Source organism: Buteo buteo, chromosome 25 (genome assembly GCF_964188355.1).
Source record: "Buteo buteo chromosome 25, bButBut1.hap1.1, whole genome shotgun sequence".
In the NCBI taxonomy this organism is placed as follows: Eukaryota; Metazoa; Chordata; class Aves; order Accipitriformes; family Accipitridae; genus Buteo; species Buteo buteo.
In genome coordinates, this window is record NC_134195.1 from 19,909,237 (window position 1) to 19,931,324 (window position 22,088).

The 22,088-nt window shown below is 44.9% G+C and overlaps 1 protein-coding gene across 1 annotated transcript in view; it reads right to left on the bottom strand.

The window, feature by feature from the left end:
- The window catches only part of GPM6B (glycoprotein M6B), a 113,335-nt gene extending 92,323 nt beyond the window's left edge, over positions 1–21,012 (bottom strand). Inside the window, exon 1 of the mRNA XM_075057542.1 lies at positions 20,859–21,012. Coding sequence (XP_074913643.1) covers positions 20,859–20,862 — 4 coding nt within the window. The 5' untranslated portion in view covers positions 20,863–21,012. The remainder of the gene's footprint in view (positions 1–20,858) is intronic.
- Between the last annotated feature and the right edge of the window lie 1,076 nt (positions 21,013–22,088).

A 22,088-nucleotide genomic window follows, 5' to 3' on the forward strand; every position in this document is an offset into this window, starting at 1 on the left:
TAATACATTAAACTATATATGCAAGTTATATGCAGAGATAAATCAGTATCTGACTGACAGAGTCCCAAGCACAAATTTGAACTCACTTCTCATTTAGACCATTTTTTTATTTTTTAACTTCGTATGCAAGAAGTGGCTCTTTTCCCACGACTTTCCCCTTTCCCCCCGACTTTCCCCTTTCCCCCCATGTACAGCCTTTCCCACTTCTGCTGCGATTGCCCTGCTCATGGCCTGCTCCCTCTCCTCTCCAACCCAGGTCAGTGTCACCAGTTGAGCAGGGACTGGTGCCTCGTAAGGGCTCACAGCAGATGTTCCTCTTCCCTGCTCCAGCTGTGGGGTCTCTGCCTTCCTCTGAATGACTACTAACAGGGTACAGCTAACTTTACTTGCAGAGTGCAAGGAAAAATTCTTTAAAGATGGGTAGACAAAGCAGGAAGGGACTGCATGTCTCGAGGCCAGGAAAGAATAGAAGAGCTTCTCCATTCAAGAGCCATCAAGCATGCAAACTCTAGGAAATGCGGTTACTCTTCTCAAAACCCTAAACCCTGTCAGCCAGCTCTTTCTCAATCACGTAGCGGAGGCAGAGGTCCCTCCGTCGCCTGGATGACCGTGCAACTTGGCCTTCCCATGTAAACGCAGAGAACAACCACAGGCTGGTTTGCAGCCAGGGCATGCTTCTTATTTCTGAAGCTCCAGAGGTGGCAGAGCCACAGAGAGCTCCAAATCAAAAATCTGAAGTGGCAATGGGCTTTTCCAGGGTTTTTTTCTTGCTTAAGTTTTTTGGGTTTGTTTTGTGGAGTTTTTTTCCCCCCTCTTAAACGATAAAAAACTCTAAGTCTCTCATATTTGAACAAACGTACATGGAAAGGCAGGGAAGAAAGAATACATGCCAGGAGAGTGTTGGAAGGAAACTGAACTGCAGGAAAAAAACCTGACATTGGTTTCTGAAAGCCAACACAATGCCTCTTTCCTCAGACACAGCCTGCTCCTTCTTCCAGTCTTCTGCTTTTTGGTTTCAACAGGTGAAACCAAAGGCATAGGATTTATGAGCCTTTTCAGACATCGCTCTTTTGAAGGGTGCAGACACACACTAGTTGAAAGTGTTAAGAAATATGAATAAAAAAAAAAACAACAAAAACAAACCTCTCTATGTTTTTCCCATAGAGAAACCTCTTCAGCACCACCCTCCCTTTAGGCACCAAAGCATTTAGAAGATAATAATTACCCATTAAGCATCCTGAATACATAAGCAAATGAAAGAGAAGTGAACTAAAAGAATTCAACTCTTTTGCTCAAAGTCATAAAACCAAGAAACAGGTACAGATATGACTTAAAATTCATGTAAATCACATGATGTTTGCCACTACAGCATATCGCATTAGTGAACAGCTTAGCATTTTCCTCAGTCAATATGCTTGCTCCTGTTAAAAAACTCACTTGGGAAGATTCTCAAGAACATTTTCATAAGATGGCACTTTCTGTAGTCAAAAACATAATGCTCTCTCAATAATGTTAATGTGCAAAATTGACATTAAAAAGCAAAAGTGACTGAAAGGGCTGTACAGTAACCTCACAAAGTATTCAACTGCTGCATAAGACTCATGTTCCTCAATGTTTCAATACATGTAAGATCCACTGATCCCTCTCATTACTGTTTAGGACACCATGCTCTCGACAATTTTAGCTGTTAGGAAAACTTGCATGTTGTCTTCTGAGTCTAGTAAAATTATACTCTCCTATTTAGTGTCACATTTAATGAAGTTTAAACATCACAACAAGTGAACTATCTTGCAGCTCTTATGTTCCAAATTCCCACAGACTTGGCTGTTAAGGAACCAAGCTTTCTAGAAATTCAAGAGTTAAGAGACCTTATGTACACAGCGTTCATTTGGAGAGGACACAAGTTCTGCATCCTCAAGCATTTTCTTAAACACCCCATTTTGTAACAAGGCATTTATTTCCCAACCTGTCACACAAAATAACCTGGTAGTTCTTCAGTAACTTTACTGCACTTCTTAAAACAAACTAACTTCTGTAACTTTGATAGGATGCAGCACTCCAAAGTACTTTTTGTGCTGTTGACACAGCACGGGTAGCTTGCAGACTAGCACATCTGCTGTAATGATCGGAGTCTGAAGATAGACAGCCCTTTCACATATTGCTGACCCAATGTTTTACACAGAGGAAAAACCCAGCAAGACTGGCCCACCATTGCTCATAAACTGTTGGGTTTGGGTTTTTTTTGCTTTGTGTTCTAACAGTTTCTCTAATCAAAGCAGATGACTGTTCTTTGTTTTGCTGATATAACCACGTAACTGAAAAACCCTAAAGAAGCTTCTTACTCACACAGGAAAGCAAGGGTTTCATCCTAGCCACTTTAATGTTTTAGTCTAATAGCTGCCAGCTCTAATGATGGCTCTGTCTCAAAGCTCAGAGATATATGCAGAGATGAGCTCGAGTCTTCTCAGGCTCCCTATCTGAACCACAGTGGCCATCAGCCAGATAAAACAAAGAAAAGGTTGGAAGGTCAAAGAATTTAAAGCAGCACACCAAAACGACTTACCACCTCTGCAGGTAAGGATTGCCCAGCAAAGGACTGAACAAGCCATACGTGGAATTGCAGTCATCAACTGAGTTTAGAGAATTTCCTAGAAGGGCGCAGTGTTTGTTACTAGTTGCATTTCCATTTTAGGTTGATTCACTTTTAAGAGAGAAGGCATTCTTTTTTAAACAGTAGCATATCTTAAAATAGACAAAACTTTTTCCCCATTTTGTTCCCCATAATTGCTGCATTATAAAAGGAGCCAGACCATGTAATTAGGGTGAGCTTCGGGTCTAACAAGTGATACACAAACCCACAACAGTCCCTGCTTCCAAATACTTACACCCTAAGCTGTTCTACACAGCCACACTCACATACCAAACCTTCTTTCACAAGAATAGTTTAATTGGTGTATGTATATAGTTGTACAAGGAGTGACAGGTAAACTACTTGACAGCAGAAGGTAAGAAAGCCACAGTGGTAAAAGCACAAAGTGACAACTCTTAGCTATTTTTATTTTAAAATCACATAGATGGTAGATATGCAACAGAAGAATCTATTTCTGACCATTTAGACACCTAGAGAAGAGATGCCATAAATAAAACAGAAGGAAGTTGCTTACTTTTGTCTTCTCAAAGGACACATTTCTGGCAATACAAAGGTACTGCAAAATTCTTTCTTTTAAAGAAGCTGAACAGTCACTACAAAGCAACACTGCCGCATTTATAGTATCGCCTTATTTTAAAAAGGCACAGTTTCTGCCACCTAGCTGCTGCATGTAGGTTTATGTACGCCTATATCTAAAGGAGTTTCAGCATTTCAGAGATGAAATTTTATTCACAATGTAATGCAGTTTTGAAATAGTATATGTATTACAGCATTAGTTTATACCATTAAATGCACGTATAAGGGGAGCTATCTATGTAAGAGAAATCACCCAGGAAGGCTGCAGTTAAATTGTTAGCACTTCATTACCGAAACATTAACAGGCATTTGGGGTTGTCTTTGCATTTTTTACAGAAGACTGAAAAATGCAACTCAGAAAGCCCAACCAGCATGTTCCCCTGCAGTCCTGGCAATCAATTCAGCACCTCCCAACACATCTGTGGCTCTGTCAGAAGCCCTGTTTTCAATTAAGTATAAGCACGTTTACCATATTTTGCAACTATGAAATAGTACAAACTTTGCAATTATACTTACAATCACCATCACAGACCAAATTCTTACTTATTACAATGCATTTGATTGCTAGATGGAAAACAGTGGTAACAACAGTTGCAAAAAGCCTTGTGTGGTTCTGGGAAAAAAAGTTCTGAGTCAAAGCTTCTATGCATGTTACCCCACTGCTAGCCTGAAACATCTGTTAGAAGCCAGTAATCCTGCTTTCATGTGTTACTTCCCTACATAAGCTTAATCATTTGAATCCAAGTTGCAGTGTACTTCATTTCCATGAGAGCTATCTCCTACCATGGTAGCAATCTTCAATCACAATTTCCAAGATCGTGCTCATAGCATGAAACACGTTTTGTAGATCTTACTATAATCAAAAGCTGTTTCCTGGATTATCAAATAGTAATGCATATTTCTGTGATTACTCACCTGAAAGATGAAGCTAAGGAAGTATTTCATTTGGTCTTTAATGTAATGTGCCAGCCAAACCAAAATCATTCCAAGTCATGGTTTATGAACAACCCCAAACCATTTTTTCTTAAGTCTAATACAAAATATGACTTTTCCTGTCTGCTAAAGCAAGCATTTGCAATGGTATTAAAACACTGCTGCAAAGTCTCAAATCAGCTAAATTTTACCTGCTGTGTATAGGTATTTTCCTACATGTCTTGTTAACACTAAAATGCACATACAGACCCTGACCTAGAGACTACTTACACATTCTACACCAAAGTACGCTCAGTATTGCCTCTTGAGCTCATAAGGCTGCTTGTCGATGCATCTAGGGATAAGCACATATACTAGTGCATTTCTGAACTGGACAAAATTTTGTATTAATGACTATGTGCCACTAACAGACTGCACCCTGAGAAACAGTTCCCCTCTGACAATTAGTTATTTAAATAAGCATGCATTTGGTTTCACATTTTAGCCTATTTTTTTCAAACAGGCACTTCATACTTCCATTTGCACCCACTGCTGCTCTGCAGCTTGCCATATAATGGGGGAAGCAGGGGCCAACCCTGAGCATTACCAGAGGACAACCAGTCCTAGGTCTCTAGAGATGAGCTATCCACTTCAGAGTAATCTTCATTACTTTTAAAACTACTTGTATTTGGACGTTTCAGGAGAAAGTCATCCACTAATGTAATATTTTGTAAAAGACAACCCTCTAAAAATAATTAATACTTTTAGTTTTTAAGCTCTTCACCCAGAACCAAGTTAACTCTCCTGTTCTTTGCAACATTAAGGCAACATCACCTGGCTTTAGATCCTCCTATTTCTTCCCATGGAAGATAGTGAATTCCCTCAGAACTTTAAAAAAGAAAATCACCATTTTTTGCTCTTAGGTTCCTTTATAGCAAGCTCCAATAAGTATCCAGTAAATCACAGTTAATTTTTAACTTTAAATACAGCAGTGACTCAGCTTGCTTTGGCTGAAGGGTTTAATAAACTCCTACTAATCAGAGGTTCAGCTGAATGTAAAAATCTTCAAATCAAAGACACCTGCAACAAGGCTCTTTTACCACAATGGACTTTTAAAAAATGAAATTGGCCTGCGTGAAGCCTTTTGTCAAAAAATGACTTATATCAAGGCAAACTGAAACTTCTCAGGATAGCCTAACACAGGGTCTACAGTAGAGAATATATAAGCCATTTAGACAAGAAAGTCCAAAGCCTCCAGCATTTCTACCATCATACTAATTACATTTACTAGAGACTGAACATGTGGCAGCAGTGAGATTTAAAAAACCAGTTTCTTAATGTGAAGTAGCCTAACACCTATGCAGGCTGTACAGGGCAAAAAAAAATCTATGCAATTATTGCACAGCACTGTAAATTAATTGCACTTCCAATTTTCGGGACACATTTCTATTGGAATTTTGCACCTTATTATAAAAATGCTGCACGAAACGTGAAAGAAAACTCTCCTCTTCCTTCTAAAGGGATTTGGAGGACCGTGCGCAGATCTTTGTCGACAGTACTGCTTGTACCAGACCACCAAAGCCAGGGTGGCAAAATGATGCTCTAACAGCAGCTATAGGCAGCTTCTCTTCCCTCACTGTGGCAACTCCGGAACTGTTCAGTAAAGGGCAGATGTTGTGCATGACCCAACTGAATACCCATTTTTATTTTGTTATGGCTTTGGGGAAGGAAGAGAGTGTTGCACGCAGAATTCAGCGTTGATTAAAAAGCACTAACATTTGGCTGAACAAAACCCAATTTAGCCCCCTGGGCCTGTCTGACCCACTAACCACTGCTTCCTAACTGCTCTGTTATGACAAAGTTTGCCTGAAAAATGCAGAGCTTGCAGAGCAAAAAAATATGACACTTACGTCAGGTTTGCAACATTTCCTTAACGACATTACTGTGAAAATCCCCATTCCCCCACCCTCAAATTGATTGTTTTTACATTAAACATTTGTAGGAAAGACAAAACAACTGATGGAGCCTCTTTAGTGACCAAACAGGGAATGCACAGAAGTATCAGATAGACATACTACATAGCTCAAATGTGGACAATAAATTTATAGGAAGATCTCGTTTCACTACAGGGAAAAGCTGGGGAAAGAACCACAGAGTATTTTGAGAATTTAAAATGTACCATCCCTATATTACAGGACAACACTTTTCATCCAGGCACTCTAAGTCTATCCCAATAGGTATCACCTACCAAAAAAAATGATCCCCATTTTGCTTCCACAGTTTTCTTTCTTCCTTAAAACGTAGGTCTTTCATATGTGTTGTAGGCTCAGGGTTTGTCTAGGGTTTGTGCTTTCCTATAGATCTGCAACAGGAAACCATATACAGAAGAGAAGAGCATAAAAAGCAGAGGCGGGTAGTGTGGAACATTATTTAGCCTTTTTTTCCCCAAGCAAGAGGAAAGGTACAGTGTCATGCAGGAAGAGAGGCATGCTAGCTACACTTGAACTGTCTCTTGCAATACCATCACCGAGTTTATCAAGATCTGTTGCCAAACCTAAATCCCAGTTCTAAAGTATGCGTGAAAAACTGCATCTTTCATTATGGGGGAAAAAAAAGCAGCAGATTTCCATTTATCACCATGGAAGAGGGAAAATTTGAAATAAGTACCAGCCACTAAGTGCTCAGAAACCAAACAGTAAACAAAAGCCTCCAAAATAATAGCAGGTCTTGTGATTTTTTTCAGCATTCAAAGATTACAATGGACAATGGCTGGATAGGAGCAGAAACCAAGAGCAAAGATTTTGTGGTCCTTCAGAACGAGACGCCTGCAGCTCTCCAAAGGATGCTGATCCACCTCCTACACAGAAAGTAAGGAGACAGCAGAGAGACCCTCTCTAAAGAGCATTGGACGTCTTACTGGTAGCGGTGGTTAATGTTATCTTGCAAAAATGTGTTTCTTAGAAAGAGAGAAGGGACTGTCACATTTAGAGATTATCAACGCTTAATCATTTTACAGGACTAAAGAAAATAATGTTTAGTGACTTGTAATTTCTCGGGCTTTCCAAAGATAAGTCAGTACTTCAGAAGAAGAAACAGGGAAAATCAGCACAGCCCGAAACACAGCCTCTCTGTACAACTCATACATTTGCTCTCCTTTCCAATCGCTCCCAAGCTGAGGGGATGTCCAATACGAGCCTTCAAACTAAGGACTGGTTTCATTTCACAGCAGAGACAATTCTTTCAGAGGCGGGGGGGGGAAGCAGCATACCACAATGTACATTTCAAACATTTTTTCCACAAAAGACATTTCAATTTCTTATGAGAGAAAGGCCTTTCTAGTATAAGTATCCTGCTTGTCTGGATTAAAAAAAAAAATCCTACTGTTTTTTGTTCTTCTGCCAACATCAACTTCTTAAAACACTGTAAAAAGAAACAACAGTGAAAATAGAAGAATATTCACTCCATTACCAGAGGTCATAGACATGGAGGGCCTTACCACACTGCTGTATGGCACAGCAGAACAAGGCAGGGGCATCAGGGCATCCAGGCACTACACTGGAAAAGAATTTGGGAAACCATTTCAGCAGCTCCCAGTAGATCTTGTCTGAAAAATGCCTTGGAAAACAAGTCACACAGCTGTAACATGAGAGACTTTGAAACTAGTGCTCCGTAGTTGTGGCCAGATGATAAGACAACCTGACGCAAAACACTTCTTTTCAAAAAAGCTTTACTGCTTTTTTTTGATGAAAACCCATGTTCACAGTTTGCCATCCCCACAAAGAGGGCTTGAAGATACTCTTTTAAATGGTGTCATCTACATATAAAGAAAAAACAGGCACATCATCTAGCTCATGTGAAAGAAAACCATAAGCAAGGGACTCTGAGCCCTCAAATTGACAGAGCTTCCATGGTTTGAGATTAAAACTCCATTGTACCCTTGCTTTTTCCTGAATTTCCCACGCATACAAAAGGCAATGCCCTTAAAGCCCAAAGGACTTGGATTTAATGCAGTAACTCCAAGCAGTCTGATTTTTTTAACTATTTCAGATGCCCATGGGAGGAACAGCATTCAGTACAGTTATGCACACAATAGAGTTACCTTTTCACTCCCCATTTTCTGCTCCCATAGTCCTGGCTTTCTGAAGATGGGCTAACACAAGACCCTGTCAGCCATCAGCAAGCTCTGCAGCGGGCACCGCACGCCTGACAGAGTCCCACCTTGACTTGCGGTACGTGTTAGCCAAGCCCTTGTTTTCTGTACAGAGATGAAGGGTCTCACCTAAACAGATGCTACCCCAGCAGACGTATCTGAGCTGATGGAGTGGCAAGGGAATGAACGGCACGGAAGGAAATGGAAAGATTTAGCAAAGCCAAAATACTGCTAGAGTTAATAACCATGCCCTAATTCAAACCAGGCTCCTCTAAAGCAGTTCAGGTTCGTTTTAATTACCACGCAGGTTTTTTCTTGGCATAAGCCAAGGAGGTTCACATCAGAACCGCGGCAACTACTTGGGAGGCAGGAAGCGGCTGTGCTTATCCTATGAGTATCATGACCTGAATTAATTAGTATGTAGTGCTGCACATTTCCTTAAATCATCTCCCGTGCATACATTCCTGGTCTCACATCCAGGGTCACCATAGCTATGAGGGAAAGAAAAGACAGTGGTGAAGCTTGCTGGCACTGCTGCCCTGCCTCTTCCACGTGCCTCCGCAGGGGCACAGCTGCCAGGGATAACATTTGGGAAGATATTTCCTTGTGCAAACTCCTGCCGTGCGTGCTACAGGTAAGCCCACACACAGCTTCATGAAAAGAGACAGCAGGAGACGGAGCTCCCAAGCAAAGCTGGAAATGAAAAAGTCTGCATGCTAAAGTGTGAGACAGCGAGTTAATAGCCAATTTAAAGCCATGTCAACAGAAGCAAGTTTGGGTTACTATACAAACCTTGATAGGAAAGAAGCTATACGGCCCAGACAGAACACTACCAGACATCCCCACTGAGCAACTTTTGCCCTAGTGCATACAGGGGCTTTGTGATTACCCTCAGATGCAAAGACACCTAGTCCACTGGGCTCATTATAAATGAAGCGTATATCAGCGGTATACACAAACACAAGGAACACCCTTTTATGCAATATTACTTTTACATCTGCAAAAAGTCTTTTCTGTTGCATCCATTGCATTCCATAAACAACAACGAAAAGACAAACAAACAAAAAAAAAAACAACAAAAAAAAGGCAGACACAAGGGGAAAAAGAAAAAAAAAAAAAGGAAAAAAGAAAGCTTGCCTTGTTTCACACTAAGCCCAGAAAGGTTGTAGGAGCACCACCCTCAAAAACCCCTTGTGGAAAGGATCGCAGATGCCCAAGTCATGCCTTACACTTTGTCCTGCAGCCACAAAAGCCCCAGATCATCCTGCTCTCCCACACAAGGGACGCTGGCAGTGGGTACACAGCGAAAAGCAGCTATAATCCTGCTCTCCTCCTCTCATGTTTTGTATCATTAACTTCAGCGCTTAAGAGAAACACAGCTGTCTTGGCAGGTCACGCTCAGGGAAGAAAGGCCGTTTCTGAGATAATAAGTGCAAAAGCTCCTTAAAAGCCGCAGTGACCTAGGGGAAGGATTTTAAATTAATTGCCAGTATCTCCTAGCAGGAAGCACTGGCACGGTACATCCTGAGTGCTGCAGGAGGCCTGGGATGCAGGCTGTCACCGAGGTGCTCTTCCCAGCTGTCCCCTTCAAGACAAAGCGGGGCATGCAGCAGCTGCCAAGCCTGAAGGCTTTCAGCATCACAGCTCCGGCCACGACTGCCACCAAAGAGCGAAGGCTCCTGCTGCAAGTCCACTCGCGACTACGGAAGTCATCCAAGTGCCCAAGAGGAAAAGCCTGAATGTCTCTGGGACCACGCGGAGCAGCTCAGGATCAATTCAGTTTTGGGATACTGCTGTGATGTCAGTGATTCAGCCTGACACAAGAAAATACTATTAAAATGGCAAATAAGTGCAAGTTCAACAAGGCCAAGGCCATGTTCCTGCACATGGGTCAGGGCAACCCCAAGCACAAGTACAGGTTGGGCGATGAGTGGATTGAGAGTGGTCCTGAGGAGGAGGACTTGGCGGTACTGGTGGATGAAAAACTGTACATAAGCCAGAAATGTGCACTCACAGCCCAGAAAGCCAATTGTATCCTGGGCCACTCGAGGGAGGCAATTCTCCCCCTCTACTCCGCTCTCGTGAGACCCCACCTGGAGTACTGCATCCAGCTCTGGGGCTCCCAACAAAAGAAGGACATGGATCTGTTAGAGCAGGTCCAGAGGAGAGCCACGAAGATGATCAGAGGGCTGGAGCACCTCTCCTATGAAGACAGGCTGAGAGAGTTGGGATTGTTCAGCCTGGAGAAGAAAAGGCTCCGGGGAGACCTTACAGCAGCCTTCCAGTACCTAAAGGGGACCTACAGGAAAGCTGGAGAGGGACTTTTTACAAGGGCATGTAGTGATAGGACAAGGGGTAATGGCTTTAAACCAAGAGAGGGTAGATTTAGATTTGATGTCAGGAAGTTCTTCACTGTGAGGGTGGTGAGGCACTGGAACAGGTTGCCCAGAGAGGTTGTCCTCATCCCTGGCAGTGTTCAAGGCCAGGTTGGATGGGGCTTTGAGCAACCTGGTCTAGTGGAAGGTGTCCCTGCCCATGGCAGGGGGGTTGGAACCAGGTGATCTTTAAGGTCCCTTCCAACCCAAACCATTCTATGATACTATGATTTCTCTCCTGTGTTTAAACCTGGGTAAGGAGAAGAAATCTCTCTCCGCAGAGATCTAATACCCAGATGCAAATGCAAAGCACAAGTGTCGGAGCAACGAAGCATATGCAGCAAAAAGCTTGACATATTTTCTGAGTAAGGCAACAGAAAACACTTACTTTATTTACAAGGTATAGGAGCTAACATAAGGGACGTTTCACACATGCAGAAGAAGACAGACTACTGCCCATGTGGGAAGTGGGCACAGCAGTCACGCTCGCTAACGCATATGGAAGGAAAAAGGCATGCTTCCCTCCTACTAATCCTTGCATCCTCTTCCTTAAAAAACAAAGGGTTAAGGATCAAGTATTTTAAGAAGGATTACAGTAGATGAGAACTTAAGCAAGCATGATGGCATTTTTTGAATCCATAAACCTGCCTTATACCACAGGAAAGAGAAAGGAATGCTTTGGAAACTCACATTTTGGCTGGATAACTGCTTCTCCCCTTCTGTCTCATCTTACGAAGTTCATAGAAGACTCTCCTCAGGAGTCCTCCACAGGGACCCATTTAGCATGCCAGAGGAATAACTGATGAACAGAGATACCACCTTTCCAAGTAGCTGGTGGGGTTTGTTTTTTTAACAGAAACTCAGGTATTGTTTCCATTCTCATCCTTCAGTTAAACTCCAACAACCGTGTTGCAAACAAGGAATATTCTTAATTCTCTAACCCATTTGAACAGAATTCTTTCTAAGAGGGTAGGTGAACTTCAGAAAGTAGACTGCCATCCTACAGCCAGCATACTGAACAATTTGGCAAGTACCTCTACATACAAAAAATAGCAATGCTATCTAAAATCAACTAATCAAGCATGAAACAAAATAGTTTCATCAACTAAATGCATTTTGTAAGGGGAAGAAGTAGCTAGCGCTGACTGTAACTACACTGATATTTTCCTGAATTTTTTTCTTTGCATGTTCTTATAAGAACAAAAAAAAAAGATTCAGTGTGCGGTAATTAACACATTTATATGTGAGGTTTTAACAGCAGCTGGGACATTCCCATTAGCCTTGGCAACAACATTTAATATTGCACATGTGCCGTGCCCTTCTGTTACTGTGGGAACAGAAAGCCAAGCCTCCGTCTTCCCTCCAGTAAAGCACTTTGCTTTAAGAGAGTGTCTCCTGACTTTGTTTATTTTAAAGCTGTTTCTCCCAATGTCCCCACTGTTTTCTATCTCTAGGAGGGGTACACCACTCACTTTGAAACAGATAAAAGGTAGCAGCTATCACAGACAGACATTGTCCATGGAAAACACACCTGCACATGCCCAGTGCACCATTGGATGGTGTCACAGCCATGCTCCTCTACCACACATGAATCACACGCACGCAAAACCTGCAAGCGCTCTCGGCCACCATTTTGGGGAGAAAACCTTCAATGGAGGATCCAATGCCAACAGGAATAAGGGGGGACAGGGAACTATCTACCCCCGCGCATCCCCTGCCCACAAAACCTGGTAGAAAACAGCCTAGAGGGAGGAAAGGACGAGGTTCGACCATGAGGTCCAGCAGTTCCTCTCTGCGAGGATGATGGAAAGAGCCTAAACCGTGCCGGGGTGTGCTGGGGAGCTCACCATAATGGGGAAAACAGTCAGCAGTTTGAATGATGACAGCCATGGGAAACCTAAGAAAATCCAGAAATAAAGTTTTACAGGAAAATAAAATCATTTTAATGAAATCTGCAGACTGTTTAAGGCTAAAATCATTTGAGTCTTGACTCATGCTGCTACCTCATTTGTGTTTTGTTTCAGTTCCACCCACTCCCCAAATACTTACCTTCAATCTACCATGGCTACCTTAAATTAGCATTTTCAAGAGGTTTTTTTACTCCTTCCTGGTTCTTTTCTGCCTCCCTGAGGTTTCCACTGAGGAATAAGAGGAATTTAATAGGTGGTAGATAACAACAATTTCTCAAACACAGCATTGCAAGCATATTAGTAGCCGATAAGATGAAAAACCTCAAGGAATTTCAGGAGAAGGTTAAGGATTAAGTACCTATTATATGCCACTCATAGCTCAAGTTTGAGGAGAATAACAGGTATTTTCAAACTGTTTAAAAATAATTTAAAGGGAGGGACTAAAAATTACAGGCTATAAAAAGCAAAATTACTTAACTGGCTATTTTTCACTCCATGTCATTATTTCTTTAAGTTTCCACGCATTATCTGAAATGGAGGATTGTCATCAGACAATTAACTATCAAGCATGAGAAATTACCACTTTAATTTCAGCACAGAATGGGAGAAACATCTATGAAGTGAAGGTATACACTGCATGAGGGAAATAATGACTAACATGGGCTACATCAGTCACACATAGCCAAGCCCCCTCTGCATTGCATTCCTTGTATTTGCTTACGTAAAACTCTGGCTCAACAAAAGAGTTATCAGCTTTAGTACCTAATAACTTCACTGGCTGGGGAGCAGGCAATAATAGATGATGCACTAGATTCTGTTATATTCCCCTGACATGGTATGACAAATATCTTGGAGATTTCAAGGCTTTTGTACCAGTGCCCATCACAGAGCCTAAGCAGATGTTGCATGAAGTGTTATTGTTCGTTACACCTTGCAAGTCATTAGCTCTTGACAGATGTTTTGGTGCAAGCACAGGGATCTGCTCCAGAAGTTCTCAGCTCCAAATATTCCCACTAGTCATCTCTCTCTCCTCCTGACTTTTTTTTTTTTTTTTTTTGGTAATACATGCCTAAGCAGCTCAAGAGAAGCATTTAACTTCCCACAAGGGAAGCTACATGGGGCAAACTTATTTTCAGCTGTGTGCCTAACAAATACAACAACTCATTTTATACTTTTGTTCGGGAAAGTGCATGACACTTACGTTAACACAGTTCTGGTAACAGAAGTGTAAGGTTACACACAAACAACAATCATTTAACACCTTCAAAAAGTTATTCCTTAACAAAAACCTACCCCAAAACCAAGATACAGAAAACACAACCAACAAGAAAATTAAAATTACTTTAAGTAGAGAAGTTAGGAAAAAGTACTCAGATCCAGCCAGAGCTCTGCACTAATTCAGATTTGTATGGCATCTGTCAGCCCAGTGCGTGCCCAGGACTTCATTCCAGCAAATCCTGACAGAGGTTCCCAGAACCTAGACTTAAGAAGCTTTAGAAGGATGTCTTCAGTCGATGAAAGCACTCTCTTGTGTCATGAAACACTTGTGTCCCACCAGAAAGCAAAACACATATAAGCCCCAAGATTTTAAAAAAAAGACCAGCGGGAACTCTCTCCTGAAGAGATACTAAGACGCAACAGGAGCCGCTCTCCTGAGCGGGCTCACGAAGGGTGCAGGCAGCCAACGCTCACCTTCACCCGGCAGCTTCACCCACGCACACTCAGCCTTAGGACTGAAAAGACTCAGTGAATTTTCTAGCATGCAAGCTGACAAAAACGTAGACTAAAAGGCAAAGCAAAAACCAGACATCAGAGAGTCCCAGTTAGCTGTGCCTTGCTGGGAACACGAGGGAGTCGGATTCCTCCTCCGTTAGCCATCAGCGGCAGGCTCCACGGCTCCAGCTCAGCAAAACTGCCAATAAGCCCAGATGTACGTTTCCAATGTTAAAAAAAACCAGCGCACTTCTCAAAACGTAATCCTCTCCTGGCCGAACTCCCACCATTTACTCTGGTTTTTGGATCTCCAGACCGGCTGCATTGTTAACACAAGGTGTCCTTTCTGCCTGCCAGCCCACAAACCAGCACCTGGAAGGCAAGCCAGCTGCTTCCTTACTCCCGAGCCACTAACGGAGCAAGTTTTGCCCTGTTTGCCTTCAGTGCAATCCCACTCTCCAATTTAGACCGGGACAATTCTTAGATTTTCATTGGCATTGAAGGAAGCATACAAAGACAGAGTTTTAGACTGCAATACGCAATGATTGTTCTTAATAAAACAGTAAAAAAAACCCACAAAATAATGAAGGCTTTATCTTATGATGGATACACCAAATCAGTTCCTAACTTCAAGAAGTCCAGTCTTTTTCATGACCCTGGTCCCAGCTATCTTTGAACCACAGTCCTTTTCAACATTCTTGGCCCCAGGCAAAAAAAACCCCAAACACTAAGTACAAACACAATCCTGAAAGTTGTTTTCTGTACACATAACTTTAGGCTAACACTTCAAGTGTCACACACACTGAAGTATCAAAGCATAAAACGAACACACACAAAACTGACGCACAGCAAAGCGCCGAGCTTTGTACCACGCGATAGCTCTGCATCAGGCACATCTTTCTATTAATGAAACATAAGCTCCATTCACGTTTTGAAATTGCTGCTAGTCAAACAGCTCCCAAACCAGGGAGAACAAAAGATGTCGAATTCTCATAGTTCTCTGTGTTGCTTGTAAATGTTTCCCAAGCCACAGCTCCGCATGCAAGCTTTTGAGCCTAAAACCCAAGAGACAAATAATTATGGGGAGGGAGACTGCCAAAGCACCAAGACAGAGCAGCAATAGAAAGTAACAAACAGCTGAGGACTAAGTGGTACATACATACGATGCTATCTATTTGTTATACTGCATGGTAAAACCTCCTCCACTGTTCCCTGTGTTTACAGGGGAGGGGTGACGAGGAATTTTGGTAGGCACAGCCATCCTGGCAGCCCAGCTGTCAGAGATTCATGCCTGCCTGCAGAAGAAAAGTTGGGAGAGGATAGGAGATGTGGATTCTTCCCTCAGTACTGTCACACTGAGCTTGCCTCCTCCAGGCTACAGGCTACGTTGCTCACGACCTGGAAGAAGCCACCTTACAACAAGGATGCGATGGACAAGAGCCACCATGGCTCTGTTTCATCCTTTGCCCGTTGTGGGTATTGACACAGTAACCCTCCCAGCGCAGGCTTCTGCATCTGTACAGAGCCTCGCAGGCTCAGCTGAGACCCATATTACTTTAATACAACCACCTTTGATGTCCCTCCCGCATGGAGACTAAACTACCTTTCCTTACCACAACTCAAACCTAGAGGCACTCGCACCCAAACAGGTTTTAAAGAACCCGCCAGGAGAACAGAAAGGATTTTGATTTCCCTGGACGGCTCAAACCAATCCGGCCACAAGCATGCCGGGGTGAACTCTGGAGAACGACCCCCCAAATGTGCCACCATACACCCCACCAGACCAGCACCCCAGCAAGATGCCACACGCTCCACCGGGAGCGAGCCTCCACCCCACGCTCCAGGGTAAAAAGCACCTACGTTAAAAGTACACTAGAAGCAAATACATACATCCTCCGCAGCGTTAACACCGTGGTGCCACAAAGGGTTCAAATTTTTTGCGGGTGGACCTGAGCAACTCGTGGGAAGGCAGCTCCCACGGCTCCGTCCCCCAGCAGGAACGGCCCAAGGAGCTGCATGGAGGAGCAGGGAGATGCGCAGCCCGGGAAGGTGCTGGGGACCAGTATAGGCGTGTGTGTCTGAGGAGGGGAGAAGGGCACACGCAGCAGGGGTACACATGGGGGAGGTCAAAAAGAAGAGAAATCCAGGAGCTTTCAGTGGGAAGAACAGCCATCGTGGGGAGCGTGGTAATGGAACAACCCACAGCAGCTCCCTCCGCAAATGCTTTACCCCAGTGAAATTTCACCAGATGCAACGTGCTCGCACTTCTAGAAAGATAACAATGCATTTACATCCAAATACCATCAGTGGAAGTACAATATGTGCAGTGATTCTGCATCTGGCTGCACCAGCTGTATATCTCAGGGAAAACAAAATCCCCGCTACGAGAATGCACACCCACTCAGGGACGACACGATGCCGCTGCACGAAGAATAAAAAAGATACCAAGAAGCAGACTTCACTGGGTTTCTTTTATTTTAACCTCATCCTGAGATGGACTTTGGACTTATTTTTTAGAGTAGTGACTTTAGGTATTACTAAATATTGCTCAGAGAAGTTGTAGATGCCCCATCCCTAGACGCTCCATCCCTGGAAGTGTTCAAGGTCACGCTGGACGGGGCTTCGAGCAAGGCAGAAGATGTCCCTGCCCATGGCAGGGGGGTTGGACCAGCTAACCTTCAAAGGACCCTTCCAACCCAAACCACTCTGTGATTGGATAGCAATAATCTTGAAAAACAAAGGCTACAGAAAAAATACCGTAGAAAAAACCCCAATGCTTACAACACGACTACTGCTGGAATAGCAACACATGGAAGCAAACTTTAAAAAAAGAGATCTGGCTTGAGAAAAATAAAGTCCTTTAAACACTGAAAGTGACCTGCAGATTTCAATTGGTTTAAGAAATTACAAAAACACTCTGAAAAAGACAGATAATCGGGCACTGCCACAGCTCAGTCCTCCCAGGGATATAATCTATAATCCAGTATGTTCTTCCGACATGTAACATTTCAAGATCTATCAGACATACCATAATTCACACAGGGGACAGCAGATTTCCTATATTACTGAAGACACATTTAGAAAGAGAGCAAGAGGGAGAATCTGTAAATATGGTAAAACCACAAATTGTTTAGGATACTGGGAAATATCTGAAATGCACAACATTTTCTCCTCCGCCTCCTTCTCAGACGAGAAGGATTACAGTGAGAAGGCAAAATTAAGTACTTTTTAATAGCCTAAGCAGGTGGCGTGGAGAGAGAGGGAGGGCAGCAGTATAAAATTTTGTATTTCACCGGTTTTAAGAGAAGATAAACTTAATATTAGTTTCTTTTCTTACAGGAACAAGGTTAAATATATTTAAGAGGTGCAAGTTCTAACATAATATGGACTACACCACTTGGCAATTGAAATCCAGCCACCCTTGATGACGGATGCTAATCGGATTTTACTATTACTGTGACACACAAAAGATTTCAGCTCCTGCCTGAACAAAGTGTATAGCTGAATAGAAAGAAAGAGGACTGATTCTCTTTCAGGATTTGCCCCCAGCTGTTTCTATGATGAAAGCCTGGTTTAGGGAATATTTGAACCTACTTTGGACACATTTCACATAAAAGTGAGGACCATTTCTATGGGTGGTAGAAGCCCCTAAGGTGGAACTCCTGAGGTTACTGGCTACGAGGAAGGGACAGTTTGCTCTGGGATGCAGGAGCAAGTACTGGTGGGGGAGCTGGATGTGCTGCAGAAGGCATGAAGGACAGGGAACGGCCCCAGGGCGGCACAGCGTGATGCCCCTGGGAACTCCTGGGTTTGCAGGTTCTGCGAGGCAGCAGTTCCTGCACAGGGACCGCAGGGAGACGGGACGCAAACCCACGTGAAGACGGGCATCATTTCGTCCCCTGTTTGTGCAGAGTGTTCTCCTCAGTATCACTTTTTTAAAAAAACAACCAACCAAAACATAATACACGGACCCACTCTGCTCCAATCACTTTTCTTATTTGAAAGCAACAGTTTGGGGAATACAAAGAAGAAAAGGTGTAAAATTATGAAAACACACAGTTCCCAAGAGATGACACTCTATCAGGCTTTTCAAACTTTTAGAAACAAAAACCTTTTCAATTTTTTGTTCCACTCTGTAAAATAACTGCCTAGACAAGACGCTACGTTTGGGAGAGTGTGAGGCAAGATGCCAACGGGTGGGTCTTCTCACACCAGTTGCACCAGGCACTGCGCTGGTTATTATTGACAACTCTCCAGCCGACACAAACCCTCACTGGTGTTTGAGCACAACATGCCCAGCTTTCAGAATCACTGAGGCAGACAAAAGACTGATGAACATCAATGGCCGCGGTGGGCTCTCAGCACCTCCGGAAAGAAAAAAAAAAAAAAAGAAAAAAAAATAACCAACAGCCTCAGCAGGCCAGTCCTACGCAAAAGTTTTGTGTGAGCAAGGACAACTCATACAGTCCTAATGAGAACCAAATACATCCTTGCCACTGGATCAGGAAGCTCAATGCAGCACCAGGGCTCCAAACAAGTCCTGGTTAGACGGTCACATCAGCCTCAGCCTACCTAACGCCAAGGCAGCAGTTACGCAATGGCAGAAACAAAACGTCGTATTCATGAGGGACTGGATCCCCAGCTGACAAAAGCTTCTTTCTGTGGCTTCTTTTTGAAGTATTTCATCTGAAATTGGTGCTAGAAGTTCCCTCTCCTGACTGACCATGCCGCCATTACCCAGTCAGGCACGGCTTGATCATCCAACAATGCTTCTAAGCAAAGAAGCCAACAGACCTTGGAGTTTTGTGCTATCATCATCATTATTAGCAAAACACTCAAGAAACATTTTCTTCTCTCCACTCCCCTTTCCCCAACTGTTACGTTTAGGACAAGACATTCTATACGGACGTAAAACACACATTTCACACACTGTTGCAGACCCACAACTTGCGAGACTAACTTTAGTGTTTTTCCAAGATTTTCAGGACTAAAATAAAGATTTGCTTCTCCTCAAGATGAATCACCCACAAAGATTTCAAACAACTTCTTGATTTCAAACGCCTACCAACTTAATTTACTGAAGGAAAATCAACTCCCTAGACTTAGCAGCAAAGACACTTAAAAACAATTTTACACACGTTATCTAATAAACTTTATTCCCCCCCAAAATAAGATGTTGCAATCCAAAGATACACTTTCTTAATAAGACACTGGAAAACATGCCTTTCTCTCCTTCCCTCTTCCATCCCCATTCCAAGATTTATTTGACATCAATCCATGGCAGTAAAGCGCATGTTAAGAGGAGGATACCAAGATGTAGACATGGGAGAGGCTGTCAACTTCACAGTTTCATTTAATATCAGAAGTTCACATAGGGAAAGCACAGTCCAAAGAGTGAGTATCAGAATATGCACGCAAAAAAAAGGTGCCGGTAATACAGCCAGTTTGTTTCAGCCTTCAGCGCTGCAGAGGCAGTAGGAATCCATACTTTTAATGTGCCTTGAAAGGGGAGTTGGGAACTTCAAAAAAGCTTAGTAAAAAGACCGTAATACTACAGGAGCCTGATCTTCACTAAGCTAGGGAACAAACCAGTTAATAAGCATTTAGAAATTAAGGAATTAGGTGATGCGAATTAATTTAACAAAGTAGCAACCATAGGAATTCTGTCAGCTTCCTTTGGGTTTGGCTGAGTAATTAATTCTTTTTCTTTTCCCTCCTTCTTAATTAAAACCAGAGACAGTGCCAGCATCAGCATGTGCATATTAACACACGGGCACGCACCGATAGCTCTGCTTTAGCAGCTGCAACCTCCAAGCAGTAACACGCCACTGGCAAGCCGGACCAAAGATACAGCTGTATTTTTCTATCTTTTTTTTTTTTTTTTCCCCCTTCCCCCCCCCCTCAAACCTCATAACTTTCATTACTGCTTAATTCATGCGGGTCCATTGTTGGTTGAAAGCAAAGCCCGCAGGAAAGCAGCCCGGGCTAAAAGGCCCCGAAGGCTGAACGCGTGCGGTGACTACCGAGCGACCCACGCGGGCGACCAACCCTCCCCTCGAACCCAACACCTCCCGCCTCCACCGGCCACCTCCGCTCTCCCCCCGGGACCCCCCTTCACCCCCCCCGGGGACCCGTCTTTGGCGCAGAGGGGCTGACCGGGGACACCCCCCCCCTCCCTCCCCAAACCCGAGTCGCTCCGGGCGCCGGCCCCGAGCCCCCACCGGGACGCGGGGACGGGACCCCCCGGCCGCCCCGGGCTCAGCCCCCCGGCTTCACGGAGCAGACACACGCTCCGGGCCGGCTGCGTACAACCGCCGCCCAGAAACTACAGCCCCAGGACCCCGCAGTAGTAAGTCTCAGTAGCAAATAATCCGGTTCCTGAAGGGAGGGAGCGCTCTGCGGCCGCCGAGGTGCCGCTGCTCTCCCCCCCCCCCCACCCCCGCCACGCTGGAAGAGGCCGGACCGTGGCCGGGGCCGCCGCGACCCCCCGGGTCTGCCCCGCACCTGCCCTCCCTCCCCGCAGCCGCGGCCCCGGAGGGTACGAGGGCTCCGCCGCAGCCCGGCTGGCTTACCCATGGCTGCTTCTCGTCGCCCGGGCGGTGCGGTGGTGGGGAGAGGGAGGGGGGGGGTCGCTCTGCCGTGCCTCGCTGGGCTGGGCGGGAGGCGCGGCGGCGGCGGCGGTTCCTCTCACACTGGCGGGCTCGCCTCGCCTCAGGCGGCTGCGGCGCGGCGAGGAGGGGCGGGGACGGCCCCGCCCGGCCCGGCCCGGCCCGGCTTGGCTTCGCCCGGCCCGGCCCGGCCCGCCGCGGGGCAGGGGTGGCGGAGCGCCGCCCCGCGGCCCGGCGGGGGGGAAACCCCTGAGGCGGGAAAGCCCGCGGCGGCCTCGTTCGCCTCAGCCCTCGCCGCGGGGCCGGGGCGTCCCCCCCCCGAAAGCAGGGCTCGCTTTCTGACCGCGGCCCCTGGCTCCCTGACGGGGTTTTTTTAGCTCTTCGTCCTCAGGCGGCTCCCAGGAGGGAGCAGGAGCCCTGTCCCTCGCCGCCTCAGGTGCTGCTCGCCTGGGACAGACGGCCATGAGGGCACCCCTGACCTTCAGAGGCGCCCGCTTGGTGAGGTGCTTCGCGGCAGCGGCAAGGCCGCCGCACGCCCAAACGCGACGTTGTCCCGTCGAGGTCTGCCTTCGTGTTCGACGGCGCCGTTCCTACCGTCCGCGGACTCTCCTCAACCCGCGGACGTCGCTCCACGGCGGCGGCCGACGCTCGAGGGATGTGCCGGCCACGCGACCTGGCGCAAGCTTTCTCGTTTCTTTAAACCCTGTGAGAAACGCGCCTCAGCTTTTGGGGAAAACCGGCGATGGGGACCCCTGAGTAAGAGGCTGGGTGGTCTGGGGACATGGCGGTGGCTTCTGCACCAGGAGCTTACCCGTAAAACCCCTCCATGCCTGGACGTGTTGGAGGCAAAAATAATGGTGTCGCACAGGAGCGAGCCCTCACGGATACGGACGATGGGCGTGGAAGAGAGTAGCAAAGTCAGCTTTTTCGGTGCAGTTGCTTTTCTAAGTTGGACTTTTACCATCAGAGTGATTTGATTGCTTGAGGCGCAAAGGCCAGCTCTTTAGTCAGAATAAATGCATCTACAGTGACTAGTATCATTATTTACATTAATGGGGTACTTGGCATGCACTTCCTTCGCCTTTGTCACAATAATAGTATCCTAATTTTCTGTTATTTACGTGAAGTATAAGGATACATTTCATCTTCTCCCATGATTATTAACAAACTGATCTATTAAATTATGTAACCGTA